We start from the raw sequence: 18025 nt of genomic DNA, 5'->3' as shown, positions 1-18025 counted from the left end.
CCAACTGGAAAGAGTTCAGAAAAAAAGCTCAGAGAGTACCCTGACATTTAAAATATCTGTCTCAAAGTGGGAGACTGAACCCAAACCCACTTCATTTTTCTAACAGAAGGGTAGGAAATGAATAAATCATCAGTTACAAATACCTAAATATGGAAGGATTTCTGCTCTCTTTCATCTAGCAGATGATAAATAATAGTTAGAAACTGTTCAGTCTAGAAATAAATGGGAGAAACTGTTAAGTCTCGAAATAAATAGGGAGTATCTCCATGATAATAATAATAAACATTCTGAAAATTAGTACAAAGGATACTTTTTTTGGGGGGGGGGCATGCTATGAGAGACTCTTCTGGTTTGCATCCTTCTGTGAATGAAACTCCACACATCTATAACAACCAGGAATTTAGGCAAGCTTGTTCTGGACAGCAGTCATGACAAAAACTAGCACAGATTTTTCCAGTATATACTTTTCCCCCTGGGACAACCAAAGCTAACTTTTGTACTGGATTTTCAGACTCAGCAAAAATAAGACATTGCCATGGGTAATCTAGGAATGGAAGCAATACTGCAGGGTATGAAGAAATCTTTTGATATAGAATGAAGCTGGACTTTAGTAATCAAAATGTTAAGCTAGAACAGATGAATTCAGCTGATTATTACAGTAAGTCTTCCAGTTATGATCTTCCAGTGGGATTTCAGGGTCCCTTTCCTTTTGAAGTTAATTGAAGATTTTTTCACTGACTTCAACAGAAGAAAGATTAGGATCTTTTAATGAACTGTCCTCATAAATTAATACTTGTGGATTATTTTCATCGTTTTTAGAGCATATATCTGCAGTTAGAAATTTAGTCTTGTCTCATGCAAAGTCCTCATTTTTAATCTTGGGGTTAAACAGTACAAATAGTCAAGGGTCCAATCAAAGTCACCTACTGACATCACATTCACTGGAAACGGGGGACATTACTGGAGACTGCTGACATGTGTTTCACCCTGACTTTTTGTCAGAACCAGTTCAGTTTCTGAAATGCTGGGCTTTAAGCTCATGATTTCTTTCTTGCAGCCTGTCCTCAGAGAGTTTTTAAATGTATTTCTTCCCCTCACCTTTTTAAGTGAATTTAGTACCTGCCAGATAGTCCTGCAGTCTGCAGTCCTTTATTTCTCCACATAACAGAGAGAGTCAGAAAGAGCAATACATGCTTACTTACTGCTGCACAGTATGAATGAACTCTGAAATCTGCGCCAGGGGCGTTTAGTCCCTAACGCCTCTCAACTCTTACCTCTTGCTGGGAGTTCAGGGAAAGTGACAAAGCCATAACTCCATTCGGCACTCACAGTGTCTGGCTAATGCACATTAGTCTTTGGCTTTACCTTTAAGAGCCTCAACCCTCTGGTTGTTCATATTTCATATGCTCATATTTAATCTGTAATACAGGCCCTGTTTGCTACAACATGTAGCAAGCCCAGCAGATGAGACCGACTTTTTGGTTATCAGTTATTTGTGCTGGATTTCAGCCGTAATCTGGACACCTTCTCCATTTACAAATTCCTTTGCTCCTCCCCAACTTGTAAGACCTGTTACAACAGCCACAGACGCATCCTCATTCTTACTTTACTCCACCAGATATTAAAATAGGGATAGTTTCTCATGCGTGACAGCATGCCAGTCAAGGCCACACTCAGACACGAACAGACATAGTGGGGTTAGATACCTACCCACACACTTTGGCTCCTTTGAATCCCACTGTGAGTTTCCCTGGCAGGTCAGCTTGGTGTTTCCTTCTAGTTCATAGCCCTCACTGCAGGTCACAAAACACACTGTCTTATAGGAGACATCAGACGTTGAACAATTAATGTGTCCGTTTTCAGGAGCCCGAAGTTTGGGACATGTTCGAACTGCAAATGGGAAAAACAAACCTGATCACTCTGCAGCCCTGAAAACCCAGGTAGTTACAGAATTTTGCCCAGATTTCCAGGAGTGAGGCAGGGACTGGTCTGTGTACTAGTTATGATAGATTGTATAGATTTGGGGAGAGGGGATTTTGTCTGCCCAGCTAATTTTTTCAAAGGGCTGATGCCTTATTTTTCCTGAAACACAGTCCTACGTAGCATATATGAGGTTAGGCACACAGTTTCCTACTCACCTAAGTTCCAATATAAGTTTGCCTCTTCAGGCAGTACCCTCAGCTCTGGCATTTGTCCCCTTGCTACCCTCTCAGTAAGACTCTGAGCTAAATATACGGTGCCAGGCCTTTGGACCCATCTGTGTCAAATGACTAAGCTGTACACACCTACTGACTACCGAGATACTATATGCATGACAGCAAGCCCAAATGTGTAGATGCATTTTCTCAGTCAAAGCTGGTTGATATTGTTCAATATGTTCAAAAGTTATTAGGAGGAGAAAGACATACAAGGGCAAACAGTGTGATTACACAAAAATATAATCAAGAAGGCTGCAGTTCCCTAAACTGCTGTCTCTAGGGATTGTTTTCCACAACTTCTATTGGCCTTGCAGGCAGGGGCCAAGCTCTAATGATATATGACTTCAGAGATCTGGATGACTTCTCTAGTGTGGTTTAGAAAGTTGATTTCACCAACCAATGCATCCTCCCTGCCACCGGGTAGGAGACAAACCACTACCTTCTTTCCAAATGCACTCAAAAGCAAGCCAATTTGGCAACTTTCTCGCTTCTTTCCTGTAGTTGTTTACTGTACATACTGATGAGATTTGAGATTTGAGACTCCCTCAAACTAATACATGTGCAGGTATCCTGAGCAGCCCTTCAAATGAAACCAAGTTGAACAAATGGCAATAACTGCAAGCCCCTCAAAGTTTCAAAAAACCTTATTAAATAATTCATCTTTTTTTGGAAATAGTTATAGAAGCACCCGGGTGGAAAAAAAAAAAGATCTACAGCAAAACCTAGGTAAATTGGATAGGAAAGAAAAGAGAAAGCCACTCAGATGCGCATGATACATCTTTGTATTACAGATGCTTCATGTTCACAGTTTGAAAATACTGTTCCTCTCATGCAGGCTTATACTTAGGCATACTCTAGAAAGTGCATTTAAAACTGCAACAAAGATCCTGAAACTTCCATTTTGCCAGTGGCATTTTGAGAATAAGAGCAACTTTCTAATCCATTGTATTTTAACTTCAATACAGTGAACAAAACAGACATTTTACAGCTGAATCACACATATTTTATGTAGAAGAGAATAGGCTTTCTCTTTTATGATTTCTATGGAGGGCTTTAACACCAAATTTGTGGTAAAAGGAGCAAACAGCTTTGAAAAACCACCAAATTCTATGAGCATTATTGTGGAAGCCTGAATGAATTAAGACCACTGTTATGAGCCTTTAGAGATGGCAGAGGGCACTCCTCTGCACCACCTCATAAGTCTAGTCATCTCTTCTGGAAGGAGTGTATAGCTGTAGTGCTCCTGCCTCCTCAGAGTTTCAGACTCCAGTATATGACTGTAATGTATTACCATTCACACTGTATCCCTAGGCCAAGAGGTGGAAAGTGCCTGTGTTTTATGCAGGAGGGGAAGAATGCTCTGTTTTCCTTCTTGATTTCCTTCTTGAATCTATCGCTTGTAAGGGCTTGCTTGGGCAACAGAGACTCCACAGCATAAAAGATCTATCTCCTGATCCTTTTTAGAAATCTTTGGTGGCTAAAATGAATACATACTATTTCTTTCAGCCCTCATGGATGCTGTGTTTTGGAATAAAATGGATCTGGACAAAATGCCAATCCAAAATGTGACAAACTTGAAACCTGATTTTTCCATTTCTCTCTCCCCTTTTTCTATCTTCCCAACAAGCTTACTCAAAGAAAGCTGAATAGCCTGATCCCCCCAATACCACATTCTCTGTATAGCCGAGACTCCTTGTGAAGCTGGAAACAGTGCTGGGTGTACCAAATGTAAAGCTGAAGTGCAGAAAATGCCTGAGCCATCATCACAAACCCAGGAGTTAATGTAGCCATCATCATAAACCCAGGGAGTCAGGCAATGCCACCATCCCCATTTTAAAGATGAGGAGCTGACCGTCTAAGAATTCATGCTAGTTCCCTGAAATATCTCTCTGGCGGAAATCTGGAACTGAGCCCATGTTATCCTGGTCATGGTCTCATGCCTTAGATACAAAATCATCCTCTTGTCAGTTTGGCATTTTCCATGACCAAGAAACATGTCCATAAAGTCAGTTAAAAAAACCCAGAACAACAACAGTATGTTCTGCCAACTCTTGAGTTTTCTCCTAATATATTTTTCTGGATTAAATACACACTTTGCAGGGCTTTTTTCATGGATCACAGTTGATTGCAAGACATGACTGCAGTAATCACTTTCCAATAGCATTGAAGATTTTAGCTATCAGAGCAGTTGAGGAGTATTTAATGTCAAAATCCAAAGCAGCATGGAGGGATTAGAATCCTTCCACTGTCTCTTCTTAATTTATGTGATAAAATACTCCTGGGCTTAACAAGACAGCTATAAACTGTGCCTTTGATCTTGCTCTCTTTCATAGTCTATAGGGATGAATGGAGAATAGCAGATCCAGCACATGCAAAGGTAGGATTTTTTAATAATTAGTATTTTTTAATTGGAAGACTTCAGCATGATGGAGAGTGGCAGGAGAAAAGTAAAATGATATCCTCTCAGTGCTTCAAAGGAAATTAACACAACATCAAGATAATACCTCAAGGCAGAATTTTATTTTCCTCCACTTTCCAGACAAATTCCCTGTTTAAGGAAGATCATGGTGCTTTTCCAAGCACCAACACCCAGCAGGATGAAGACTTTTTAGATGCTTCAAAAAGTTTTCCAAGTACTATAGTCTTCCACTTCTTTCTACAAGTAGTAAAGGTGAAGGACCCCTTCTTTGTGCTTGACTTTCTCCAGACTTTTTGTGCTGGAGACTATTGTGTATGAGAAGCTTTGACAGACATATGCTTTCTCTCAGTATCCCAGTCTACCTGAAGTAGTATACACTTTCGGGCTGTGTTTTGTCTTCTGAAAAGTCAAACTGCCTAAATCTAGGTTCTCCCTTCCTCAAGCAACTGTCCAGCAATTTATTTTTTACTGCAAACTTCCCCTTCCTGTCTCTTTCAGGGTGAATGGAAGAAATAAAGGAAGAATAAGTTCTCCAGGATTATCTGAGGCAGAGACTCAAAATGTAAGCAAAGAGTGAACATAAGAATGCTGCTGCTGCTACATAAGAATGCCCTCAGGAACAGATCTCTAGCTCAGATCCCTTCTTTCACATCATGATTTCCTTTTTTCCTATGGGCTGCAGTGTTTGCTGTAGCGGCATAATGCGCTAATACCTCTAGGGACCTATCCTGCCTGTTTCCCTGAAATCATAGCCAGGGCAAGACTTGCAGCAGGAGCTGTTGGCTTCTTATCTACTAGTTTCTGGGGCAGCATACTGGTGTAAAGCATATGCAACTTAAGTTAAACAGGTCGAACTATAAACCGTGGCTGTTGAGGAGCTGAGGAGCTGCTGTTTGTTTTTTCAGGCAGAACAGGATGGCGATGCAGATCCCACTCCAAACCATCAAGAACCAAATCCCAGGTAAAGGCAAGATTTAGAAAGGAAAACAGTGTTCCTATGTACTTGTAAGAGCTCCAGAAGGAAAAGAATGCTTTTCAGGATGCTCTTTCCCGTGTCTTCCTCCTTGTACCCCTTCTGTTTCTTTCTTTTCCAGCTGACATTCCCTTACAGCAAATTTCTAGGATACTGCTAGTTGCTCCCCAGTGAACCTCCACTCAAAATTCTTCTGAAGCCTATGCTTCATGCCCAAACTTTCCTACTTTAATTTTGCATAATAAACCCAAGAACTGAAAAAAGCAAGATGGAATTCTTTCATGCTTAATGAATGTCTCCAAATGCCGATACACATGTATGCCAAGAGACTGATGGATATTCTAAAACACCCGCATTGCAAGGTCTTGTTATATATTTGACTCTGTATTTTTACCAGCTTTACATAATGCAGATACAAAATTCACAGAAATTATGTGGAGAGAGGAGTAAGAAAGGGCAGTGAAGACTCGCTTGCAAGAGACTGACTCTCTGCTAAATATTGCTCTACATTTTCTATTATAGATGTTTCCTCTTTCCTAAAAAGGAAGGAGGAAAACAGAATGACTGTGGTGGAAGTTCACCTTTGGAACATTCTTTCACTTAAGGGCTAACAGGGTCAAATCTGCATGCACAGGTGGGTAATGAGCAAAGTAAACCATTGTGAAGGACTAACCCAACTGAAAACAACTTCTTCAAACACACAACATCCATACCTCTGCACGTAGCCTCTGAACCAGACCACTGGCCATTTGGTTGACAAAGTCGGATGCTGCTTCCCACGAGATCAAATCCTGCTTTACATCTGATTCCACAGGCAGCATTAAAGTAATTGTTGCAGATGTTCTGGACAAAGTAACCATTTTCAGGGGGCTTCAGTTCAGGGCAGTGAACAACTAAATAATTAAACAACAACAGAGTTATGATGCCAGTTGGAGTGCACTAGGCTACTTAAGGAAAGCAATTTTCATTTCCAACTCAGCTTGCACCTTGGTACTTTTGTTGTTTTGGAATGACATCAACAATCTTGCATACAGCTTGTCATCTCTTTCACAGTGCAAAACCAAATAATTGTCCAAGCACTGTACAATGCATTTCAGGACTTTTCTGCTCCTGGATAGAAATACTTACCTTCACAGGTTTGTCCTACAGCACGATATCCCTCCCGGCATGTACAATCCTCAATGGAGGTACTTCCTGGTGGAGAAGTATGATTTTCATTGGGACATGAGATGCAAGTGCTAACTCCACCTGGTGAACCTTCAGGCTTGTATGTTCCTGGTGGACAAGCTGTTGAGCAAAAGAAAACAAGAAGGAAAATGGTAGTATTGCATTTCTTCTAAAAATAGATCGCACTACCAATTTCCTTTTCTCATTAAAAAATAGAATTTCTTTTTTTAATGAGCTTCATCTTCCAAGAGCTGAAGAACTTAAGATACTTGTATTTCACAGCTAGCATCACTTTTCAAGTGTGTTGCTTTACTTTTTTACATGCTTATTTTTCTTTCTCATATAGCTGGTGCCATTGAGGCAGGAACATTCTCTGCTCAAGGTGCTTGTAGAGTTCTTAAGGAACTGAACTAAAGCCCCCTAAACTTAGTGGAGGTCTCTCCAGTGACTTCTGGGCATTTGGGATTAAGTCCATGATTTATCTTCTTCCAAAAAAGCCCACACACCATATTTTCATTGATACAACCTGCAATGATTTCATGAAAACATTCTGGATTTAGAGCTAGAGTACAAAAGTAGTTCAGATAAAACACTATCATTCTAAACTACACTAAAGCTTAATGCATACAAATTCTTAGTAAAACAAGCTAGCAAAACCCCCTGCATTCGATCTACATATTATGATTTACACACTATGCTTTCTATAATGCATGAACCACAAGCAATAAAGCAATTAATCAAAACAATTGCTCCCAGAAGCTTTTGCAGTCATTTATATCCCATTTAATATTTTAACTCTGTGTATGTGCATGCACAAACCTTAAAGAGATTTAGAAGATGTCTTCAGAGGCAAGGAAATATGTAAGCAAGAAGGATGAATAACAGCACAAATAAGAGATGAAAGATGCTCCAGTGATTATAGCCTTGGTCAGGGACTGGAGATCACATTATTCAATTCTTTGCTCTGCCAGACTTCTTGATGGAACTTGACCAAATTACGCAGGTCATTTCTAACTGAAGTTCCTAAGGTAGGACTATGTACTTTACAACCAACAAGAGACAGGCTTTGACCCAGATCAAGACAATGTAGGCAAAAATAAATCTGGTAATTCCAGGAATGGCCAGCCAGGTCCAGACCAAGCCAGACAAGCTCTCACTGCCATGAGACAGAGAGAGACTGAAGAAATGGATGGAGCTGGGAAAACCAGAACAAATCCAAGGTGTGCCCTTAGGAACTACTGCCTCTCTTCTTTGCCTCTGCTTTACAGAGGGAGCATAGGGAAAAGACACTCCAAGCTTGAGACCTTCAGTTAGGCTGGATAAGGAACCTCTCATTTCATTAACTCAATTGTCTGCAAATTTTCCCAATGCCCAAAATTTCTCTTGCAGACTACTAGTTAGCCTCTCATCTCTTGCCCTCAATACAGTCACTTTGTACCATCTGATGTAGCTTTGCATGGTATAAAAAACTGTACAGGGCAATGGAGAGTTTGGCTCTGTACCTCTAAGATGACTGAGTCTGACCATAAATGCCCTCCAGTGTCTTCTTCCTTAAGAAGATGTGCTCTCTTTCTAGATGTAAATCTTTCCTATTGAAGTGCTAGAGTCATAATTCCTGGAGTTCAGCGACTCTGGCAATATCAGTCTTTTCTCTGGACCAGCTCTTCTTGTTCAGTGAACTAGGTGTTAAAACACTCTGACACTTGTCTTATTAATGAAAAACAGCTTTCTGCTTTCTTGGCAACCACAAAAAAAAAAAAAACCTCTCCCCCTGCCACCAAACCCACCCTCTTCCCCTCCCGTCAAAGGAGATTTAAGTTTAAGTCAAATTTTGTGGATTAAACCTTAAAAAAATGAACCTGTGTGAACAGTTGACACTTTTTCCTCTCCAAAAAGCATGGCCTTTTCAATAGTTTCCAGAGATAATATTTTTATTTTATTTTCAGGAAAATTTGCAGTTTTATTTTGAACAAAGCAATCAAAGAAGCAAGAAATTAAGAGCTGATTTTAGGTGCTGTAAACAGACTTCACGCATCCATATTTAAAACACATTTTAAAAAGACAATAAAAATGACCAAATAATAAAGGATATAACTAAAAGTCAAAGCACTTTGTGGGAAAATGGACAGAAAACCTGGGAATTTTTCATTCTTGTTTTGGGATTTTGAAAAAGCGTTTGCAAGAAAACACCTTTGTATGGTTCACCCGCTCTTCCCCTCCAAGACATTCCCCTCAGATTACTACTGGTTCTTTCTTCCTCTGGCAGGCGTTAGGTGTCCCTGAACATTCCCTCATGCCTCAGATGATCACCTCCAGAAAAGCTAATATATCCCTGGTATTGCTCTGTTTCTGAAGTGTTTCCTCCTGGCACTTTGTGGAAGTGTCTGCACATCCTTGTTAAAACTAATGTGTATCCAGCAGGAAGTGATAATGTGCATCCAAAAAGATACAGGAAAGAGTGCAAGAGGTAAGCCTCGCAGGGAACCTTAGCTCTGTTGTCTGACAAAGACACCCTCCATGTAATAGAGAAATCAGTCCTTCCTGTTCTGTGTCTGGTGTATAAAATAAGATGGTATCTAAAAAAAAGTATTTCATTAAAAGAAAACAAAACAAAAACCTAGCCTAACTTCTCTTTGTCATGGAAACGCCACTTTAGATGAAGAAATAGCTGTTTTAACTCTATTTTGAGAACTATGGCATAAAAATGGTCAACTGTTCAATAACCTGGGCATTTTTACAAACAAACTCAAGTATTTGCTTATGGCTTTCTATGAGTCTGGCTTGGAGGATGACTGTTCTTTCTGAAAAGTATTTACAACTAGTTCTTTCCAGTGAATCAGCATGAGGTAAATAACACTGTCAAAATGGTTCCTAACATATCTCATCCACTGAAGAAGACCAGTTTCCCCAAATGTCCTGATATTTTTGTATGCTTGAAATGCTTGCCACTGCCTTTTTAAAAAGCTGACTTTTTATGTAGAATTTTCTCCAAGCCTCAGCCTCTGAACTGCTCACTGATCCCAAACTTCCCCTAGACTTACTCAGCTACCAGCCTCCACATGAGGTACACCCAACATTTCCACAAGATAACGCTTGCTTGCAGAGCGTATAAGATCACACAGTCTATCCTGTGAGGCTAAGAGACTGCTTAAGAAGGGAGTATAAGCACACCGACCTCTGCATTTTCATCGCAGCTGCAGTGGTTAGCCTGGCCACAGCTTAGGTTAAAGCTGTCCACAACATGCTGTGGAAGAGCCAAGCTCAGGCTGCCTGATGTGGACACTCTTGGCCCGGTCAGTACCTGACCCAGCTAGACTGCAGACCCCTTCTCCCCTGCTCCAGCCAGTGCTAGAGCACGGCCCCGCTCTACCCACAGGGACACACTCAGAGTGGGGGACTTTTGATGATATTTGTGGGGGAATCGCATCTGGAGAACATTTGGCACATATGGCCCCGTGCTTGACTGATCATACAGGTCTCTCTGCGGCATCATCTGAGAATCAGGCAGTGCCAAACCTTTATAACATTCTAGCACAATCTGTCTTCACCAACATGACCCCTATACCTGCAATAAAAACAGCAGGGAAAGGTCGTCTTCTCCAGTTCTAATCTAAAAACAATGTAAACATTTTTTCAAGGCTTGATTCTCCTTCCCAAGACTGTGATGGTGGAAAAGGGCTCAAAAGCATGTGTGTGAATGAACTCCAGTGTAAATAAGCATCAAGCCAGCACTGTCAAGAATGACAAAAAAAACATGGATTTTAGAAGTGGGGCAACAATTTCAAAAGTATCAGCCTTTAAAGAAAGGGAGAGGGCACTCGCAAAATATACGCATCTGCATATATGATCTTCTCAGGAAGAGAATTAACTATTGCCAGTATGGCAACTGCATTGTTCTTTCCCCAAAAGCATGGGGACAAGCAAGAAAATACCTTTTGTTTAATGTAATACCCCTCCTGAGACAAGAATAGTGAATACTGAGCTATGCTAGAGGATTACCTCCTTGTTACAAGAGCAAAAGGATATCTGGAAGCAGAGGTTATAATGCTAACTCAGATGAGCACAGGCCCTAAACTTCCCAAGCATGCAAAGATGGCTCACATTGCAGTTGTGATCAGCAACAACCTGCCTTCACAAAATGGTGGTTATTCACCCGTGATCCATGTTCAGATTCTCCTGTCTATGGTAGTGACACTGCAATAGCCTTCATATGAGAAATGGGAATGAAATAATACATGCTTACTTCAGCCTGCCTCCTGCATTATCCTCCCCAGTTATGCTCCCCTAGGGTCTACAACTAATTGAAAAAAAAAAAAAAGAAAATATAACATCTCTTATGTTTGTGAATACTGCAGGGCTTGATGACTTCTTAGACCATCAATGGAACACACTGTCTTCTTTATCAAAAAAAAAAAAAAAAAAAAAAAAATCAAAGTTGCATGTAGGAGAGAAATCACTAGAAAGCAAATGTGATATAGGCTTGCTAGAAAAAAAACCCACAGGGCACGCATAAAAACATTTCAGTCAAGGCATATGCACGACAGCATAAATATATGTTAAGACATGGCCTGAAGCTGAACAACAGACATAGATAGCTAAGAAGGTCTGCAAAAAATCAAAAGACAGCCCTTCAAATTTAGCAGGAATTCTTCTGCTCTTCCTGCCTACAATAATGACTAACTTAATATTCTAATCTGCAAGCAATAAGAATTTAAAGTTGTAAAAGTGACAACATAAAACAAGGTATGTTTCAGAGATTTCACTGAACATTTAACATGTTTTATGCATTTTGCCTTTTTTAAAACTGTGAATAATAAAACCAGCATCAGACTTAAACTAACTGATATTGAACACATAGAGTAGCATAAAAACTCCAGTCTGGATTTAAATAAGTAAAGATCAGCTATCAAAGAGCTTTACCCTGTAACATGGGGTCATAATTCTTCCTCTGAATGTATGAGTACAAATTTTAAGGATAAATAATTCTGCCTTAAAAACGTAAATCTTCTAAACTCCTGGGAGAGCAGGCAAGCTTAATTTCCTCTCATATTACACTAGCGTAACTCAGTCACTGAAATGGAATTATTCTTGATTTATCCCAGTGCAAGAGAGAAGAGACTCAAACTCCACGTATTTTAAAGATTAATTTGAGGGATTTTGTATTTCTTCAATGCATAATTTCTCTCACTAACTACATTTAGTAAGTAATCTCTGGCATGAGCTTTTCTTTCCGCACTTGATGCTAATGAAGGATCCGATTAAGGGTTTATCATCTGTTGCAGGATATGACAGAGATCTGCTAGGCACTATCCTGTTTTCTGCTGCATGAACCTGAGCTGTGCACAGCTATTGTGCTGATTGTTGTCTATAATTCTCATTTTTCCCTGCATGTGTAAAACCTAAATGAAATGATATTTTGAAGCAAATCACAAATACGTAAAAGGTCATGATTAACTCAATCCCCAAATTTCATAAATGAGGAAGTAAAACTTAATTTTCCACTCAATTAAGCTGGTTTTATGCTACTGTAATTACTTTTATGTCACTGATTACGTTGATGTGCATTCAGCATAACAAAGTGGTGAATCTGTTCCAGAATCAGAGCATATAGTGAAGATCTACTCTTATTTTGGTTTGCTGGTGCTTGTTAAAATGATGAAATTTATAGGTCACAAAAACAATAAATAATGATCACTGGATATTTGTATTCCATTCTTTGCCTGCTTCCTCAGTTTCTGTTACTGAACATAGATAGACATGAGATTTTTGTTTACACGCATCTTTGATCTGGCATACATGGTTTCATATTTTCATTCATTCACTGGCAGTTGTGGGAAGAGCCTAGTGTGTGCCTAGAAGCACTTCAAATTATAGTCCAAAAGATGAGGAGAACCAAAAACTCAAATTAACTTATGTTTATCCCTTTGGAGGAGAAGACCTACAGACAGGGTGTGGGCTATCTCTCTGCTTTACTTAATCTAAGATTCAACTTGTGCCTTGGCAACACCAAAATAAATATGAAAATTAGAACAGATGTCACCCTGACCTTCATGTGTGTGAAGTAAGCGCTGTGGTAGCTGTATTTATTTGATGTGCTCTGCTTTGCCAACATTCATGTTTTAAAGTGGGCATCATGGATGGGCCTGATGATATATTAAGCTTAGTTGTTTTACTAAATAGAGCCACAACCTTCATGAGGAAGCGAGCACAAAGAAGTTATAGTACATTACCATAGGCTAAATTTTTCAACACTGATATCTGCATCTCTCCCCATGACAAAGTAGTATGTGATTAGATTTGCTGCAGGCCTAGGCACACTCACTATTAGGAGAAGAAATAGGAACAAGGGGCTGTATCCCTGTCACAAAGATCTGCCAAGTAAAATATGCTTTACAGGGATTGTGCATGGTGTTAGCTTAAGGTGGAAAACAAAGGAATAGCTGCCTAGGGTTGCAATTCCACCTACACAGGAGGAAACGGAGGTCCCCAATGCTGGCTGAACAGCCAGTGCCTGCCTGATGCTTCCCCACATCCTGCTGCAGCAGAGGGAGGGTTTGGGATGTCCGGTAGCACTAGGCCATGCTTCCCAGCCCTCCCTTCTTCCTCCAGAAGCTGCTCCGTTCCTGCTGCACAATTCGTTTGTGAGTGGCCTCTGCAAAGGAAGAACTTGCTAAGGTGGGAGCCAGGACTGCATGAAACTCCCCAATCCCCTGCCTTCTCCAGGCATCTCAGTGCTACTTGACTGTTTCTGTAACCATTGTATTCAGCAACCTTAGGGCACTCATGTCCCAGAGAAACGGTAATTTTCAGGTCTATTTTACTAAACTAAACCATGAAACAGGGTTATGTTTTTTTTTCCTGAAGTTCACAAGCCAAAAAATGCTTAGTTTGTGCCAGCAGAAAAACAGACTAGCCTGGCAACTGAAACAGACCTCACTGGACCTGCACATGAAGACGTTTAAGCCTATTTCACAAAGACTTATCATACCCTGAGTCTCTGCCCTGCCTCCAGCAGTTACAGATTTTTTTGTCACATTTAAGTTATCTGGGAGGTTGTTTGTTTAATCTCCAAGGTAGGTTTGTCCAAATGGGCATTTTGTGCCCCAGAAATGCTGTTGGAAAACTAAAGGGAAAAAACCTAAAACTTTGTCAGATACTGTAATCTACCTTTCTACAGTTTGCAACATGTATGGTGCCAAAAAGGAAATATGAGCCAGGAGCATGCTAGGATTATCAGAAATATGCAAGGAAGTGGCTTTAGTTAAACATTTGACATGTGTGACTTTTACAAGGACTGCAAAGGAAAACCTTGAGCTTGTCTTTAAATGTAGGGATCAGAGAAGGATTTCTGCTAAATCTCAGCATATTCGCTGACTCTTTAATACTTCCTGTTATCCCCGGCATGTGCTCTGCGTTGATTACAGACAGCAAGGAACCTGCTCATCTGTCTGCTCCGTATCAGTTTTCCTTAAGAATCCCTTCTCACAGGAACACAATTAGCAATTTAACAAGCTACATGTCTTTTCTGTTCCCATTTGATGTGTTTTCGCTCCATCTCTTTATTACATTTACATACTCCCTCTCCCTGGTGCGGGCAGGCTGAATGAAGTCAGAAGTTTAGCTACTTCTATTCATGAGAAGGAAGGAGGGGACAGGTTCACCCGACCCTTTCTGTTAAGTTTACAGACATCAAGACTGTGACACTCTACTACACAGGGGGCTGCAGCATTTGGATTAAAGCTTTGGGAAGATCTAGCTCTAGATGTTATTTTCCTTTGAGCACTTCAAACAGTCATAACAAACTTTCAGCAGAAATAACATGCTCACGATATATATGAGAATCTTGGATTGTCTCTCACAGGGCAAAAGGACGGGAAAATTGCCTGAAAGGAGAAGCGGTCCCTGGCATGAACATCTCATTTCGGTACCCCAAGCATGCACAGAGTGTAGGAACAATCTGCCTGCTGAAAAATACAACAACCCAAAGAGCTATTACAGCTGGTAAGAGTTATGGTTCCTACAAGGCTGTTCCTCCATAGGGAGGTCTGGCACTGAGCCACAAGTGTGCTGAGCATTCCCGGGGTAGGCTCAGGGCCTGTGCATTTACATAGGATTACTGCAAAGCAATGCTTCTGCCTGCAAAACATCCTCCCCAGTAATAGTAGGAGTACTGAGAATACACAGAAAATCCATTCAGCTTCAGTATTTTTTTAAAAATCAGAACAATTATCATATACTTAAGAACATGGTGAGTCCCTTAGGTAGATTCATACTTGAACAGCAGAAGAGCAACAGAGGGATACAGAGCTTTTAAAAACATTTTTAAAATATTTTACAAACATGTAGTTAAAACTTAGTCCCTCTGAGGTGAAGAAAAATAAAGACTATTATATGGGTTTTGTAGAGAGTAACTTCTTTCTGTATCTCAAAGCATGTGGCTTACCCAGAAAAAGAAAATCCTGGTTCTGGATACTGCCTTGTAACTTATCTTTGAAAACAAGCCTATCCATGCTTCATTTAAGCTACAAGCTCTCATGAGATGTCCTAACAATTTATGCAATTTGTGTAATTTTGCACAAAGTTCCATTTCACTTGCTCTCAAAACAGAAGTGTCAATTTCAGTTGGTTTTGGAAATGCTACAACAGCTTAAAGGGGTAAGCAATTCCAGCCGGGAACACCACAGTGTTTTGATACAGCAGCATAGTTTCTACACATGCATTCAGCAGGGCAAGGTGTGTAACAGCCAGTGGAGTGTGACATAACCTGAACTGAGGCACTCTTGAGTGAGCAGTGATGGAAGACAGTATAGGGCCACACTAACACAATTTACTGAGGCAAAACTCTGAGCCTAGCAAAGTTAATGGTGAAGCTGAAGCAACTTCACTGGTTAACTCCATACAGGAATGACATTCATATATTAAAATGAAGCTCTTTGGGTTGCATCCTCAGTGGCATTTTAGACAGTGCTCACAGGTTTGCTGTTTGTGCAGACATCAAATCCAGTCTTGGCGATGCATTTAGAGGGAATTCCCAAGGTAAATATGGACCTATTTACTGTGAGCCTTAACTCATGCCAGCCGAGGTCCAGCCAACCCCACTGTTCCTATTCACACAGAACTTTGATTTTTAGAACTTAGGTACTGATTTATGTCCTTCTGCCCCTACGTATTTCTAACACATTCTTATACCATGCTAACAGTGTACAGCAAATTCCAAGAGTATTGAAGGGTCTTGCTGGGAAATTGAATTAGTTAGCTATGTAAAGTTTACCATGCAAATGGAGATTACTTAGTATGCATTTATTTATGTGCAGGGCTTTTGTATCCAAAACTTTGCTCACAGCCAGACCCTCACTTAAAGGGGGAAATAAAAGCAGCTCTGAAAACGCTTTGCTCAGAGAACTGTTACACAGTAGGCTTCTCTGGACATAATCTTCACATAATCATCACAGACGTACATTCCTCAGTAAACCTTGTGTCATTGCTGGTGTATATGGTACTGTAAATAATCCAATTCTAAGTGCCCTGGACCTCTGGATTGCTTCCTGCAATTTAAATATATAAGCACTGAAAAGGGACATCACCACCCTGCTGTAGGTACACTTATTTGCCATTTCACCGTAGTTGTTGTGAAGTTACATTTCTGCTTTCACAAAACTATAAAAATCCAAACAGGCTGAAGCAAAGCAAAGTCCATAAAAAGTTCCTTTGTTTAGTTTGTGTTATGCACAGATGAGCAAATATCTGTCTTGAGGGGTTTAATTTCTGTCTAGTTTAAAAACACTGGAAGTCCAGCTTATTTCAAGCCTGGTCTAACCATTGTACAACATGTCAAATAATTTTGCTCTTTATTTTTGCTGACAAAAAGGGTTCTGGGTCAGGAATGAAAAGGGAGGGCCAAGAGAAAGATGCATTTGCAGAGAGTGATACAGATCAGATATGAGGAGCAAAGCCACTCCATACTCTTCATTACTTTTCCATTACCCCTCATTTTACCAAGAAATCCAACGACTTCCTACAAGGGTGGACTAATGAGCAGCTACTGGATGCTCAATGGGCCAATATGATCCCCAGACCAAATCCCAAGTGAGAGTGCTGAGAAACTTCAAAACAGTGAAAAAGTCCTACCTGGGCTGCATGATACGCTGCTTACTTATCTGCGTTAACTTCAGCACAAACCGGAGGAACGCATAGGAAAGCAAGAACTAGTCCTCATTTATGCACAACCGAGAAGTGGGACTACCCGGAAAGGGAGAAGCCTGAGCTGGGGTGGGGGTGGGGGGGGAAATGGCTCCTTAACACCCCTGATGTGCTGATCTGCACCCAGAGGAAGAACCGGACAGAACTGAGAACCGACTCCACTGCCGGTGACTCGTGGGATACCCTGAAATCATCACAGCGCAACCAGCACTTGCTCAGCACGGCCTACTTCTTCCAGAAGCAGGGAGCAAGAGCCTCATGTTATAAGGACAACACAACAGATCACCTTCTGCTGGGATTTCAGAGAGGCGCTAAAATATGGGATGGAGGGTTAAAATTCAACAGCACATGCACACCAAGCTCCACAGCGTGATATGTTTCTGCAGTGACAAACACATCCCTGGTTGTCTAAGATCCCTTTCCACTGCGTTCACCTACTAAACAACTGACGCTTTTGTATGCAATTATTCTTGTCACTTACCAGGGGAAGTGTTAAAATAAAATTGACTCTCTGATCAAACTATAGGAACAACTGGCTTTTAAGAGAGCAGGAAGCCATACAAGGAATCCATGAGGACTCAGAGACTCCACATCCTCAGATTTTCTCCTCCTTGTTCATGGAAAGATTGCATATTTGTTCTCTGTCAAAATGTTAACAGAACCTGGCACAGTCCTGGATTGTTTTACTATTCCCATGGGATATATTCCCTTTCTGCTGTCTCCTCTGCCACCCACTCCCAGGAGTGATTGGTGCATATGATTGAGAAGAAAGAAAAAAAAAATAGACCCCTACTTCTGTCTTCTTTCTTTGCAGATCAGAATAGTTCCAGTTGCTGAATCACAGATGGGGAATGTAGCAAGTAAAAGCTATTATAAACAGGAAAGTGAAGCCCTTTCTGCCAGACCCTCAATAAACTGTCACTACTGCACTAAGTGCCAAATTTGGCCTCTTTTCTACATCCCTTATTTTTATCATTTAAATATACTTTTCAACAACAGTGATTATAGTCCTATTAAATAACATTTCTGAGCAGTAAAGATATAGTGCATGACTGTGCAGATGGAGAA

The 18025-nt window shown here is 40.5% G+C and overlaps 1 protein-coding gene across 1 annotated transcript in view; it reads right to left on the bottom strand.

Moving 5' to 3' along the window:
- SVEP1 (sushi, von Willebrand factor type A, EGF and pentraxin domain containing 1) overlaps positions 1-18025 on the bottom strand; it is a 130549-nt gene that overhangs the window by 74978 nt on the left and 37546 nt on the right. Inside the window, exons 4-6 of the mRNA XM_026061554.1 lie at positions 6719-6877; positions 6304-6483; positions 1711-1890 (exon numbers count right to left, since the gene is read on the bottom strand). Coding sequence (XP_025917339.1) covers positions 1711-1890; positions 6304-6483; positions 6719-6877 — 519 coding nt within the window. The remainder of the gene's footprint in view (positions 1-1710; positions 1891-6303; positions 6484-6718; positions 6878-18025) is intronic.

The sequence above is a fragment of the Apteryx rowi genome, unplaced genomic scaffold (genome assembly GCF_003343035.1).
Source record: "Apteryx rowi isolate R43461 unplaced genomic scaffold, aptRow1 scaffold_182, whole genome shotgun sequence".
NCBI lineage: Eukaryota > Metazoa > Chordata > Aves > Apterygiformes > Apterygidae > Apteryx > Apteryx rowi.
The sequence above is the reverse complement of the archived record's forward strand: the minus strand, read 5'-3'. Positions and strand labels throughout refer to the sequence as shown.